The sequence below is a fragment of the Aricia agestis genome, chromosome 8 (assembly GCF_905147365.1).
Source record: "Aricia agestis chromosome 8, ilAriAges1.1, whole genome shotgun sequence".
NCBI lineage: Eukaryota > Metazoa > Arthropoda > Insecta > Lepidoptera > Lycaenidae > Aricia > Aricia agestis.
Window position 1 is genome coordinate 15,730,054 of NC_056413.1, and position 16,031 is coordinate 15,746,084.

The window sequence follows — 16,031 nt, forward strand, 5'->3', positions numbered from 1 at the left end:
AAATATTGGGTTTATGAAAGTGGTTTCATAACAAAAGTTGCTTTTAATTGCATAAGTTATCGAATTGTATACAAATATTAAGAAATTTAATTGAAAAAAAATTCGACTTGAATATCCAACTTTAAAGGGGCATAACAAAAAAATACATATATAAGCTATCAAGCTGAAATTTTGGGAACACTTATTTTTTACCGTGATTTCTTTATTTTATTAACAAAATTCGCTAATCTTGGACCTTGTCATCATCCCTATTCATTTTATAAGATCTCCCTTTCTTTGTGTGACAGTTAATCATTTCACGATTGTAATAGCTTTGGGGATTAAGAGATTAAAGTTTAAACTTTAAAGTCTACTTATATGAAAAACATTGTGTGTCTCTTATTATGTAATACGAAAGTTAGTACATAAAAAATATGTCCCATTCTCTCTCACACACATGGTCATCACCCCAGCTTTGATGTCAGTATCATGAGCTCTCGCCGCCGTAAATACTGTCGGGACAAATTTCCACTCTTTGATATCACCAGTCACCACACTGTATGAGCTTTAATTGGATTTGCACCGTACACTCCAAAAACGCCTTTGAACTTTATTTTTTTAACAATAGGGTTGAAATTAGCTACGATAAATCGTACCTTGTAAGAATATTGGCGAAGTTTTTATGACCTATATATCAATTAGCGTTATGTTCTTCGAGTGTGAATACTGAATTTACTTCCATCCTTACTGTATTAATATGTCTGGATTGAGTGTAAAAATACTTAATTGGGTAATAATAAGATTTTGAATTTTTACTTTTAGGTCTTTGGATAGTCCCCGTTTAAATTTAAAAACGGAAACTTTTGCAGTTTCCATGTAGTTTTCATCTACATGGAAACTGCAAAAGATTTAATCTAAAATAAAAACACAAAAAATTTAGTTAGAGATTTCGGACTTTGTAACTAGCATTTAAAGACTTATTTAAAAACATGGCCTTTACATCCATTGATGAAGATACGTAGTACCTGGGACATGTTTCTAAATGTCCGTATGGATGCCCAAGCACATATTATATGGTATTCTCGCAACCTATTTACGTCTGAGACCACCTATGTGCGAGTTGCCTCACGATGTTTTCCTTCTCCGTACGAGCGTCTGTATAATGTATTACGTACTTGAAATCTGGAAATACTTAGGTCTTATAATAGTACTAACTATAATCCTAGCAATAAATATTATAATTTTTGCCTAATAAAGACGCTTCTGTTCAGACAGATCACGCTATAACCCGGTGACATGACGTTTGACAGTGTCGGCGCGGGCGCATGAAACCGATATGCCGACAATTGGGTGGTCGGCTATTTGTGAAGTTTTGAGAAACGCACCCGTATTGGATTACCACGAATGTTGCTTGTTCTTTTCAGTACGTATCCTGGGATAAAAAGGACCGATGCAAATTTTTGGCAATGCCAGAAGGTTTCAAGTTCTGAACGCAGTTTTGCATCAGCAATTTTGGACTAATGGCCGAATTAGGAGGCATTTGACGATTATTTAACTTTAATTTGATAAGCAATTTGGTCGAGAATTTATGGAGATTATGTCAAAATATCCACTTAATCATAAAGTTAAGCAGTGAATTATCTCTGAGATAGATTAGATTTTGAAATAAGATTTCGCAGCGTAATTGAATAGCCTCGTTAGTTAATGCCACCCAGCATCGTGCTTGCGTGCAACTAAAACGTACCCTTGAGTCGTGCGGTTTTTTATGCTCCGAACCGTCCATATGGGATAGAAAAAGTCGATTGGGATAGATGCGATGTCAACGGTGAGATGTCAACGCATTAGAATTCCCCCGAGAGCTGTCAAAGGCGGCGAACAGTAAAAATTGTAAAAATCAAGTGGCAACACTGACGGGCACTTAAGATGTCGATAAGGACGTCCCATAAAAAAGTGTCAAAATTTAACGACATTATCTCTGTATCCAAACGGCGTCTTTTTTACGGTGGCCTGTTTTCAATTAAGATTATAGTTATCTTCACAAATTAGAAATTTCCTGAGGAAACATCAAAAGTTATTTGTGGATGGTTTATTTTTGAGTTACTAGTGCAACAAATTGCTCTAAGATAATAATTAAGAACAGCTTTTCTGTAACATTTATTGACGAATCCAGAAAATTCTAAGATTATAAATAGAAAAATAAAAAGACACCATTCGCACGCACGCTCTTATGATATTGTATTCTTTGCTTTTATAGTTAAAGTATTTTTTTTAATTAAAAACTAAACGTCGCAAGTATCTCCTTAGCTTCTCCTTAAAATATAAAACAGAACTTCTTTTTTCCTCCCGGCGCCTGCACTTCCGGATGTTTGGGCATTGTAACCGCACGGCCCGTTAGAGACGGGACTCATTAATTTCGCAAACACGTCAACACGGGAGTGCCTTGCGATGAGTCGTGACAAATATATTATTTTTTTAATTATGCTCTTGACACGGAGGTCTACATCGTTGTGCCCAAGCAATTATATATTATGTACTAATCTTAATTAGGCTCTTAAATAAAATAAAATAAAAAAAACTTCTAGATATTGTAAGAAGAGAGTGTTGAGCACACCTACCTGGTTGGGTTGGGTGGTCATCAGAATAGAAATGTGTCGAAAAGTGTTTGGTAATAGATATATCTATACATATAAATAAAATTGGAGTGTCTGTTTGTAATATTAAAATAACCGTTTTTTACTACATGCATATGAATATTTAGACGGTACTTACACCAACATAACAATTTTTAGAATTTTTGTCTGTCTGTTTGTTCCGGCTAATCTCCGAAATGGCTGGACCGATTTTGACGGGACTTTTATTGGCAGATAGCTGATGTAATAAGGAGTAACTTAGGCTACTTTTTAACCGACTTCCAAAAAGGAGGAGGACATATTTTTACTTTTTACCTATGTATTTTACATTTTGTTGACGCGGACGAAGACGAAGTTTTTAAATAAAACTCGAAAGAGGATTAGTAAAGTATGGAACCGCGGCTTGTGTGGGAGAGTTCCAAGAGAGTTGGTTTCTATCATTATTAAAAAATCATTGATCACAAAACCTTTGTTAAGTTCTGATATAAATGTAAACAAGGCTCAGACCAACTGACAATAATTAAAATATTATATAAATTTTCGCTTACCTCGCAGTAAAGAAAATAGCAAACAAAATTTGTCATTTTTGTTTAAAGCAGGATGCAAATTAATCAAAATCAAATTTTTTTTTATCCATGTGTTTTTTCCAAAGCCTAGACTGTTCTTATATATTATTAGGCAAATGAATGTTTTTAAATAAATAAAGTTTTTCGAATCTAAACTCGTACAGTAATGAATCGTTGGGGTGCATCGTGGCGTGGAGCAGACGTGAGCGATGGCCGCGCTAACTGGAGGTAATTGTGATGCAGTGTCCACTAACTTTATTATGTTTATTTTTTCTTTCAATTTTCTTCGATTAAGTATAGACATAGTTTGGCACCACATTTCTGTTTTACACAATTTTGTTTCTGAACGCCTAAAGGTTAGGAATAAAGTCTATATTTTAAGATCCGGGAAAAGTGTCCTAACACTTTTTATTCCGAAAAAACATACAGAATTTTGGCGCAACGGAGTTGCGGGCGATATCTAGTAAATAATATGCATATTTTAAAGCCCCTTCAAATAATAATAGCTCCCACACCGGTTTCGGTGACGGTGGCTGGTTTCATTGAAACCAGGCCAGCTACGCAGGAGTAATTTTATAGTGCCCGAGTGTGTGCGCGGTACACAAGAGCACTCTCTATTCCTTTACTCTCATAACCCAGTGGGACGGAAGACCGACACGACCGGCGAGAGATCAGGCGCAGGACTTTTTACATGCCCATCCGACGCATGGATCATCTTACTTGTCAGACAATCAGGTGATCAGCCTGCATTGTCCTAACCAAACTTGGAAATAACATGTTTCCAACGCGGGAATCGAACCCACGACCTTAGTCAAGAGCCGCGCTCTATACCACTAGACCCCTACAAATACCTACGTCATAGTATGACGTAGGTATAGTTAAAGTTGACCCTGTGTTAATATCACTTAGATGGATAGGGCGTAACTAGTTTACCTATAGCCTCCTTGTAGTTACTTAAAAAAATAAGTACCGTACTTACCTTTTGTACCGTTAGACAAAGCTTTAAATGAACGTGGCGAAAAAAAGAAACTAACGCTGCCATCATACGTCATTTTTGACAGTTTTCCTTTACCAGCAGTGCTCCGTCCACGTTCATATAAAGCCTTGTCGCACTGTAAATCCAAAACCATAATATTACTATGGCTACGCGTCATGTCCAGACGGACAGACGGGCTGCTGTAAACCGTCGACGATACTCATCTGAAAAAGAAGGATTACTTTCAACTTTGTCTTTTTCCAATATAAGAGGCAGAAAGCGTATTATAATAACAAAACATAAAATAGTGTTAAAATTCACAATAGCATAATATGTTGAATGTTATATTTTAAATAAAGTAATTTGCCAGTACTGCTTTCATAAATGGAATGGTTAGGTAATTAATAATATTATTCTCGAGGTAATAAATGACGAGAAATCGAGTAGTACCAAGTTACAAAAATGTCGAAGGGAAAACGTCCAAAAATCTCTCAAAATCCGTTAACGTTGTCACCGTACCGGAAGATTTGACAAATGACGTTGTTCTCGCGTCATTGGTGAGTGCATTTCGCAAATATAGACCCACCGTGTCGAAATGTTTTTTTCAGAGTCGTTTTCAAGTGAAATTACCGTGAAAACCCACACCATTGTTGTTTTGTTCCTGTCCGATTATTGTTATTAAAAAAATACCAAACGAAAATTATGCTGTATAAACCTATAATTAGACTATTGCATTAGATTAAATATGCTGCATGCTCGACTCTCGAGAGCGATGAGGCCTGCGGGCGGCGGTCTCTTTCTGGCTGCGGAGCGGGAGTGCGGAGGCGACGCTATGCAAACCTCCTAACTCTCGTCTAACGGGGCTCCGGGAGAGAATGGGAACGTCTCCGGCTTAACCAGTCCCGGCGCCGAGGGGAACGCTTCAGTTTGCCGAAGCGTTCCCTAACATTTGTGGTAGTCCGGTCCCTTCTGAGGTAGACCGGTCGGTGGTGGAGGGAGTCCTGTGTTTATTAGATCCAGGACATCTCTCCGTATACGGCTAAAGGCGGACCGCAGACCGTGGTTTTAGTGGGTAAGCCAGGCGCCTCTTGTCGGTGCTCGGCAGTCCCACATACCCCCGGGGTGCTTCAGCTTAACTGAGGCACATGCCCAACCCGGGGCACCCATAAAGGGTTTCCCCTGCGCATCAAAAAAAAAATATTATTAAAACTGTTAGGTTGGGTTGCACCAGAGGCGTGGTTAAAGTTAAAGTTATGGTTGTAGTTAAGGCAAATTTAACTTTAACTTTAACCTTAACTTTGACCGGAGAAATTGACAGATGGCAGCTGGTCCAACAAGGTTATAAATGAACGTGGGCGGCCGGCGGGTGCGCTGCTGGTAAAGGAGAACTGTAAAAAATCGCGTTTTTGTATGATGACAGCATTTTTTTCGCCACGTGCATTTAAAACCGTGTCAAAGAATAGATAATAGTACAAGTATCGAGCTCTATGGTTATGGGTAAATATGGCGCCTTGATGGCGTCCATTTTTAACTTTAACCAAAGATTTGACATTTTGCATTGTAGTTAAAGTTACAGTTATAGTTGAAGTCAGGGCTGTAGTTAAAGTCAGATTTGAGGTAGGGCAGCATTGGTTACAGGTAGGGCGGAAGTAAAAAAAAAATCATAATTGATTGATTTTCTTGGGTTTTTTGGTATTTTTAAGGTAGGGCATTATGATTTTAAGGTAGGGCATTGCCCCACGATGCCCCTTCTAGCTACGGCCGTGGTTGAAGTTAGTTGGTGCAACCCAACCTTAGTAGATTTAAGTTATGAATGTTGCTAGTATAACCAACAGTACCAACTAATTTTGGGAGTAGAGTTCACCAACGGTAAAGTACCCACCTATCACGCTACGAACCTATAACGTTCTAAAAGCGATCTAAGCCGTATGTGGCACCTTAACTTGGCAGTGTTAGCAATAATTAGAATATAATAATAAACTGCTAGAATTATCCACTAAAATATAATCAAAATTGATTAGCAAACCTCTTAAATATCAATCCATCTTCATTATATTCGCAAGGAAACAAGACAAGATTAGTACGTTCTCGTTACGCGGGTACGCAAACCGCGTGCGCCTGCGCCGCCGACAACTGTCAAACCCAATTATTGCCGCCATGACACTTTCGCGCGCTTGCTTTTGAATTTAGAACGTTGCGTTCAGGAATTTAGTCTGATCTCCTTTTATTTTTTATATTGAAATAAACTCGAATTGGCAATGAGATATCTGCAAAGAACTACAATGTAATATCAATAGCTTCGTCCACACATTTCAATTTTCGTCATCAACTTTCATATTGGCGCATTCAATAATTAAATGCGTCAAGGAACGCAACGCCAGTGATATTGTCATTTTTGAAGTTTTGGATACGGTCAGAGGGCATGAGTCGCGGGCATGTCTCACGTTCGATGTTGACTGCGCTATATCGCATGCCCTTGACGAACAGAAAAAGGCACAGTGAGGACAAAGCTCGGATGTTTATTTAATCCGAGTCTTGTTCTACCATCTGAAAGATGCTCTTTCGGATAAATTGTCGCATTTTATTTACTTTCTTTTTTTCTAATTGTAATTATAAAATTTTACAGAAAACAACAAAATCATAAAGAATATGATTTTTCTTGCTCAACGGTGACACAGAAGAACTTTTTAGAAAATAGAGTAAATTTATTTATTTATTTAATTCAAGCATCTTGGCCCATATTATAAATACCTTATAGACTAATATACATACAATTATACTAAAAAACTAACACTAACACTAAAGAAGTAGTAGTAAAGAAAGTACAGTAGAGTTAGGACTTTTAAAAAATTGCGTTTTCACTACAAAGCGCTTTGTATCCAAAGCTAAGAATAGAAAAATATTTTAGTAAGCATAAAATAAATGTTAATATTAATACAACATCGGATGTTCCAAGCCGTCTGTCGCGGCGACGGTACAGGCGTTTTTCAACATTTTACACTAATTCGAAGCGACGGGTTCTATTCCCGGCTTGGCACAGCTGAAACTGGGGACGAGATATCTCAAAAATTATACCGACTTTATGATCGTGTTATACGACTAAATTTTATTTTATTTAGGTATGCACAAAACTACCAGATTTTGGTATAGGAAATATTCTTAGATGCTCATGAACTCGGAAAAAATTGGCAGAAGCTCAGTTTGTGGAGAGAATATTACTTATAAATAAATAAATAAAATATCTTTTTATTCAAAATGGGTATCATGATACACTTTTTGAAAGTCGAACGAAGATTATAATAAATGCTATTATTTATACGTCCTCGATAAATACTTATTTAGATTAGCGATCAAAAGGCTAAATTATTAGCTGCAAATTGCAAAGTAAGTATATTAATTACTTTCTTATAGTACAATATAAAAACGTAAGTAATAGACCTAAGAAGTTACACGTAAGATTTAAAAAACTTAGATATAGGTAAGCTAAAGAAAGATATAGACTAGGAATTAGGATTGGACTTAACTTATTAAGTTTCTTTGGGACTAGAGGTGCCTATCACGTAGTAGCTACGTATGATTCTCGCTTAGGAATCATGAATCATGTACGGTATTCTAAACTATTAGGTATGTATACCCAATACACTTCAACATCCATTATACAAGGTCAGTGACCCAATACCTTTATCGTAAATATTTAAATTGTATAACGAGATAGGTGGTAAGTAAATAGACAAATAGAAAAAATATACTTACAACTCACAAGAGGAAAATAGCAGCCACATTCTTCTTTTTTTCAGGTTCCTATTTTTTAAATCAATAATAATCACATCCGTGACAAACTTCCTTATAAACATTTCAAAATCAATTATTAAAACACTTTATGTTAATTATCGGATCGGCCATAAATAATACAATTTGACGCCTCAATTATTGTTCAAAAGTGATTCCCCGTTTTTTTCTTTGGGCGGGAAAAGAAAAGCCACGCCTTTGGACGATGCAACGCAAAAACGAAAACTGAAACTCCCATTTTCACATGTCGCACGAAATGCGCTCCAATCACGTGTACATAAGGTTTAACTTTCAACGGCACTGAATTTCAGGATTTACGAATTGGGATATTCGAAATTTAAATCTTAGAGGCAAGCGCATAAGCCACAGAATGAAAATTTATGTGGGCGGGAATTTGAAATGGGACGTTTGTTTTTTTTTCATGAAACACACATGTTACGGAATCGTGCGCAAGCAGCCAGATCAAGATACAGACTCCATTAGTTCGCACATTAGGCCGAGTTAGTCGAATTATTTAATTATAGTAATTCAATAAGTTGGTGAATTAATAACAATTATTTAGCCAATCGGTGTTAGCTGGACATAGTATTTATTTAAATGTATAGTGACATTGTATTTATTTAAAACGTTTCAAAACGCTGATTTTCGTATTTTTTGATGGATCAAAACAAAGGTGAGTCATGTATGTTTAAATATCACAGTAAATTTTTATATTCTCATTTTATTTGAAGTATATTATAAACGACTGTTTAATTAACTTTTAACTGGACATTACTTATAATTTTCTGTATTTTTCTTTAACATTATTATTTATTACGCATATTTTTTAAATTATAATATGAAAAGACGAGCTTTTGTTTAAAGGGGTAGGTACGGTTTTTAGAGAAAAGCTTTCCGTGCTGTCGGAAAAGCATTCTTTCGCGTAGTTAGTGGATACCTAACCAGAAAAGCGCCGATTGTGTTTTTTTTTTGTTTTGTTTTTTAATAAATAGCATTGAATCCTAGAGTAGCTTAACCTTTCTCTACAAAATATTAATAGTTTTTCATCACAGTCCAACCTTGTACAAAATAATGGTGCTCGGCACCTTTAGCTACCTTTAGCATGCCTTTACTTTCGGCAGGCTTTTTTCTTAAAAAACGTTCTTGGCAATCAAACGTTGAATGAACTACTTATGATGAAAAAGTTATATAGATAGGTAGTAGGTAGTATTTCCTATATTTTTTTATTTTTATATATTAAAAATAACAAGGCCTTTTCACCCGTTGTGGATGATATTATAAGTATAGTATTTCAGAGCGAAGTAATCACTCACTGAATACTATAGAGCCGCTATCCCCAACCCGCGGCCCGCGGGCCACATGCAGCCCGCCGGGACTTTATAATTTGTGGCCCGCGTGATGTTAAACAATTTTGAAATTCACGCCCACCGGCAAAATAACGTAAAGGCTACGTGATAGTCGTTAAATTTTTTCCACTTTTATATTGTTAATTTTCAAGAATGTAATTTTTTAATACCCTAAGCCCGGGCGTGCACTAGCGGCCATCGAAAGTATCAAGAAAGAAAGCAGGTCGCGTTGCGGCCAGGTGCGCGTCGTCTATGGCGGTTTCATACGAAGGTATCCATCTCGATGGCCGCCGCGGCCTGGTCGCCGCGCCTTGGCCGCAAGTGCGCGCCCGGGCTAAATATTGTTTGTTGCGGCCCGCGATACCAAGGCATGAAAAAAAAGGTTGGGGACCACTGCTATAGAGAATAAAGTATGCCTGGGCGGGTCGCTCTTAAAACTCGAATTCTCACAATTGAAACCATTAAATGGTTTCAAATCATTCACATAAAAAATACTTGTACCTATGAAGCTTTCGGTTATCAAATGTAGTGTTTGTGACTTTCACCAAAAATAAAACTTATAATAATACAAGATGACAACCGCAAATCCGTTGCGCCAAATTTAGTTTATCACGCGGGAAATGTGCATTTTTACGGGATAAAAAGTATGAATGAAATGAATGAATGAAATGAAATATTCTTTATTGTGCACACTTATTAAGATACAAATTAAGGAGTACAAGAAAAAGGACAAAATATTCAGGTGTCACAATGGCGGCCTTATTACTAGGTAGCAATCTCTTCCAGGCAACCACCACGGGCAAAGGTGAGATTGACAGTAAAGAAGAGAAACGTGCATGTGCAAACAAAAGTATCCTATGTCCTTTCCCGGGACTCACTGGATTTTGATATTTGGTTTAACGGTTTAGCTCTAATTTAACATATTTATTTAATACGATGGCTCACCGACGGAAGTTAGCCTCCAACTCAATTTACTCAAGTAAGCGCTATTTACCTCTATCTTCAATTCATCACTATATCAATTTAGAACATAATTGAGAGTCTCTAAGAAATAAGTGCCAGCAGACATTAACATTTTTTAACTCGTTGTTAATTTATTTAAAATTTTGAAAGAAAAATTTTTTAGGTCTTATATAGCTTAAAAGGTGCCTATTATTATTAGTACATACTACATAGTTATAAATTATAATATTATTATTATTTGTGAGCAGGTAGGTACATACCTGATATAATATGTCTCTGATAAAAATATTTCATTTAAGAAAAAAACATTAAGTAATAGCTGGTTGGTAGAACAAAAAGATGAAGATAGCATGCTGCTACAAAAAGACTTACTACCGCACTCAGAGTGGAACATTATTTACTTAATTGTAATTAATTCAAAATTTTGACATAAGCCCCATACATTATCTGTCAAACTCTTCATTTAATTGAAGGTTAATCGTAATTAAATGTCTCTGAGTACGGCGGTTATTGGTTTGGCACCCGCTAAGTTTCCTCTGTCGTTCCTATGAAAGAGTAATTAACTTAAGAGGATACACCAGGGGCGAGAGAAATTGAAAATAGTTATTTGAAAATGTATTGCTGTCTCACCAATCTCAAATCTGGTCATTTTTTGGGTTTTTGGACGTTCTTATCTTTTTAATAATAAAATTATGAAAAAAAGAAAACATAGGGACATGCTAATAGTGGCCATAGCAGTGCCGTAAATAGCCTTTTTTGTGCCCTGTGCGAGCTTCTATATAACTGCACCTTTGTTTTATAACCGACTTCCAAAAAGGAAGAGGTTATAATATGTTCGGCTGTGGATATTTTTTTACTACATTGGGAAACATCTCTGGGGCGCAGCGGGAACTTATCGGGAGCACTTCGAAAAATAAGGATCTGCCTGGTCTGCACATTCTTGCGCCCCCCAGAGTCTACGCCCTGTGCCTGGGCACCGGTGGCACCGCCCTATTTACGGCACTGCTCAGAGCGCTTAAGAACTCCTCGAGCAGCCCGTGTATTGCGGATATGAATTTAGTATGGAAACTGCAGATCGCCGTGCGGAAACCGCATCTTGCAGTCGGTCTCGACTGCAAGATGCGGTCCGTCTATGGCCGGCCTTAGACTTGTATGAACCAAAAAATTGTTTGTCAGTGAGTGCGTAGAATCGCCACGGACACACACACGAACCTTTGGGCCACATGACTATGTCATGTTCAAACTTCAAAGTTACAAAGCTTATGTATTTGTGGCTGGCCATAGAGCGGTTGCGTTGAAGTCGTACACGACTGCAACACGACCGCATCATACAGTCGACCATACATTACCTTTGTTGTTCGACCGCACGGCGAAACTCGACCGCAGAACGACTGCTCAGACAGTGCCGTAAATAGCCTCATTTGTGCCCTGTGCGAGCTTCTATATAACTGCACCTTTGTTTTTTAACCGACTTCCAAAAAAGAAGAGGTTATATGTTCGGCTGTGGATATTTTTTTACTACATTGGGAAACATCTCTGGGTCGCAGCGGGAACTTATCGGGAGCACTTCGAAGAATAAGGATCTGCCTGGTCTACCCATTCTTGCGCCCCCCAGAGTCTACGCCCTGTGCCTGGGCACCGGTGGCACCGCCCTATTTACGGCACTGGGCCATAGATATTCAGGAAAAAAATCATAACTCTACCGGCATTATCCAGGGAGGAAACAGGGGACAACGTTTGTATGGACAAACGGCGGTCTGGACTCCTCTTAACCGTCTGTCTCTTACCTCTTCACGGCCAAACCGCTAAATCGATTTTGCTGCAATTTTATGGAGAATCGAGATACCTTGAATACTTTGAATATTTTTTTATATTATAAAATACTTTGAATCCCGGGAAAGCATACTTTTCATCCCGGAATAACGCAAGGTTCCCGCGCAATAAACGAAAGGCGCAATGAAGTTGCGGGCGTCAACTAGTAATAGCATGTATGTACCTACTGTGTATAGGTTCCTGAATCTTGATCTATGGTTTAAGGCAGTTTAAGCAAAGAAAATATATTTTAATCTATTAACAAATTTAAAAATTTATTATGTACGAGTTCAAAACAAACGTTTATGAAATAATCGGTCAAGTGCGAGTCGGACTCGCGCACGAAGGGTTCCGTACCGTCATAGAGCAAAAATTGCCCAAAAAAGTTGTTTTTTTGTATAGGACTTTACATTTTCATTTTATTTTATTATTAATAATTATTATTGAAGTAAACTTATAATTAAGACCTTTGTGAAAATATCAAGTGCCTACCTGTCGCCATTATTGATATTAGTAGAGCAAAAAATGCCAAAGAAATCAAGCTTGTTGTATGGGAGCACTCCTTAATTATTAGATTTATTTTGTTTTTAGTATTTGTTTTTATAGCGGCAACAGAAATACGTAATCTGTGAAAATTTCAGAAGTCTATCTATAGCGGTTCTTGAGATACAGCCTGGAGACAGACAGACGGACAGACAGACATCGAAGTCTTAGTAATAGGGTCCCGTTTTTACCCTTTGGGTACGGAACCCTAAAAAGGGAACCCTATAATACCAGTCCTCTGAAAAGGGCTCAATCGGCAACTGAAATCATTAGCACATGTTTTGTAAGCGATACCCTTGCGCTGCACAACGCCCTACACACGCTGCCCGCCCACGCGTTAACCTTTTTGCATGTGGGAAAGCTTTCGTTAAGGGCCTCTATGTTATTGTAGTTCACATTATGTGGCCTGTATAAAAAATCGTGAACTCTGTTTGTTTTTTGACTTTAGGTACTTACAACTAATGATTTAGTGATCGAACTTAGAGGCTGCTCTGACAGAACTATCTACTTTGCTCTTATGTCTGCTCAGACATAAGAGCAAAGTAGATAGTTGATCCTCTCAAGCCCCAAGCGGTCGCATTTTCAAGAATCCGCGATCGAGGGTTTTATTGACGTATAGGCCCTTTACAGCATATGATTTAAATGAATATTTTCGAAGATAATATTACAGATTTAAAAATTGCGTAGCTTTTGCGGCGGTTCCGGCCAACGGGTAGTAATGAATATAAATCAAAATTCAAAACTACTGAATCTATTTTAATCATTTTTTTCAGTGAGTGACATAGGCAGTAGGCTACATATTTTATACCCGTGCGAAGCCAGGGCGGGTCGCTAGTCTTTAATAAATTAAATTCAAAATTCAAATTCAAATTGTTTATTTCAGACATTAAATAATCACGTGAGACTGTGTGACTGTGCATGCATTAGAGTCCATTTTATCATGAATGGACACTCAGTGTCCATTCGACTCGCAATGAGTTGCAGGTAACTGTTGGAGCTGCCGCGTACTCTTCTCATCAGTGATGCAGATCTTTTTCACATTACTGCTGCAAAGCCGTCCACTCCGGCGTCTGCGAACATCCCTGACGCGCTACAGAATCGCGGCAGCCCCATCAGTGCCGGGAACCCATTATTATATTGGACCCGCATGGCACTATAAGCCGCTAGCGTATGTTTGACCCATAGACTGCACGTAGTTAGCAATTGTACAATTAAAGTTAGCATTGATTTTTTTCTGAGTGCAACAATTACAGTGGTAGAGCGGATTGGTCTGTAGTACCTACCACGGAGCTAATACAAAGGTATAGTAGGTACTCTGCCCTCTGGACATATTTTGTTTGTTTGGTACTCGGGTTATATTATGTCTAGCCCAGCCGACACAGGTCACGACTTTTACGTCATCGACTTTACATTACCCGACCAAATAATGTAGATACCTACGCCATCTAGGAATAAATCAATTTTCATGGCAGTACATAACGTGAATTCACCAACATGTATCAATTTCGCGGATAGTAAAATAAATTTAATTAACTTTTTCCAGATTCACAAAATCGACAAGAAGCCACAAAGAACTACGAGCAGAAATCTCAAATAAGCTACAACACCCCGTATCCAGAGAACAACAATCTATTCCAAATGATCAAGTGTCACGAGGACAGTCTTCTGCGACTCCACCACCTCACAGCTGGGAGGCAGATCACAAACTACGAGCCCACTTACCAGAACGATTTAACCTGGTACCCTAAAGACCTGCAGCGGCAGTACATCAAACCAGTCGACTACCTAGCGTACGAAGACATGAGAAGGAAGATAGACGAAGCCAAAAGCGTGAAAGAGAAGGAGACACGAAAGGAGGAAGAAAGGGATGGAAAAGAGGAAAGAAAGAAGCCGCGAAGGAATAGAACGACGTTCACCAGTCAGCAGCTCGCGGCTTTGGAGAAGGTGTTCGAGAAGACTCACTACCCTGACGCGTTTGTGAGGGAAGACCTGGCGTCCAGGGTCAATTTGACTGAAGCTAGAGTTCAGGTAGGTTTTTTATAAAGTAAGGGGACAAACGAACAAATGGGTTACCACGGCAAGCAACTACCGTCGCGCGTCGCCCTTGGACTTTACATTAGAAGAGCTGCTACGAATAATAAAAACTAATAAGTACATTTAAATATTCTCATCAATTTTAACGTCCAGAGAAAGATAATAATCTTACAGCCTGCGGATAATGACTGCGTCGTCGATGTTAATGTCGGTGTCTGTGAATTGACCTGGGAATCATTTTGCTGACCGTGTCTTTCCTGGGTAGGCTTTTTGCAAATTGCAGCCGACATTCACGCGGGCGGAGCCGCGGGCGACCGCTAGTTATAAGATATAAGCACTGACAGGCCTTGACGAAACTTCCGTATTATTTAAATCTGTGAGTCGCAATTTGTAGTTGTATGTATGTACTATCAGAGAAGTTGATTCCTAGGCACATGGCGGACCTACATAATCTGGTCGCGTTACGTCAAACCCAGCCGTCAGATCACGACTGATATTGAATTGACATAACTAGACCAAATGACGTAGGTCCGTCAACTGCCAAGGAATCAATTTCCTCGATGGTACATACATAATGTTTCAAAATGCCTTTTGTTCAACAGGTATGGTTCCAAAACAGACGAGCGAAATTTCGAAGAAACGAAAGATCAGCATTATCCGGCCACAGAGGAGCGGCAAGTCAGAGCTCCCCCGAACCTATCCCAGTGCCTATCGACATTGCGCAAAACCCCCGACAAGACTTTCGTAACACAAAAGAACCGTGGCTTCATCATTTCCAAGCAAACAACTTGAATTTCAACCTGGGGCTACCCATCACCAACTCAAGTTTGTACCAAAACGATTATACTTTGATGATGCAAAATTGCAACAGACAGTATCCGAACGGAAATATCATGGGCCAAAATGTTTCCAACTACAGTGGTACTGAGAACGGCTACGGATCTTGCTCGTTCATAGGTGGTTACAGTGGCTCATTACAGACGACCCACCCCAGTTCGTATAATCTGAATCTGAGACTGAGACCACATGATTTTAGCATCAACAATATAACTTTATGAAAACAGTTTTTAGAATATATTTATCAGAAAAGAATGTGCCTTATTTGTTACTCCCTAAAGAAACCATACAGTATAATAATATAATACTAGCTAGAGCTTTGCTCGGTATTCGATAAAACACGAATAAATTGACATTTTCTAAAAATGACTAAGCTAGATCGATTTATCGCCCCCGAAACCCCCGGATTAAAAATTACTAAAATAAAATTACTTGATTAATTTTATTTTAGTAATTTTTAGTTGGCATACTACGAAGGTTGCCTTTAAATAATAATTTCTAAATATTAAAAAAAAAACAACTGTCAAATTGAATTTGACAATTGAGTATTGACATT

At 38.2% G+C, this 16,031-nt stretch overlaps 1 protein-coding gene across 1 annotated transcript; it reads left to right on the forward strand.

Annotated features, from left to right (window-relative positions):
- Positions 1-3,384: 3,384 nt before the first annotated feature.
- Positions 3,385-15,696, forward strand: LOC121729569 (ALX homeobox protein 1-like). Its single transcript, XM_042118122.1, has 3 exons — positions 3,385-3,403; positions 14,148-14,632; positions 15,241-15,696. The coding sequence occupies exons 1-3, from the start codon at positions 3,385-3,387 to the stop codon at positions 15,694-15,696; spliced, it is 960 nt and encodes a 319-aa protein (XP_041974056.1).
- The last annotated feature ends 335 nt before the right edge of the window (positions 15,697-16,031 follow it).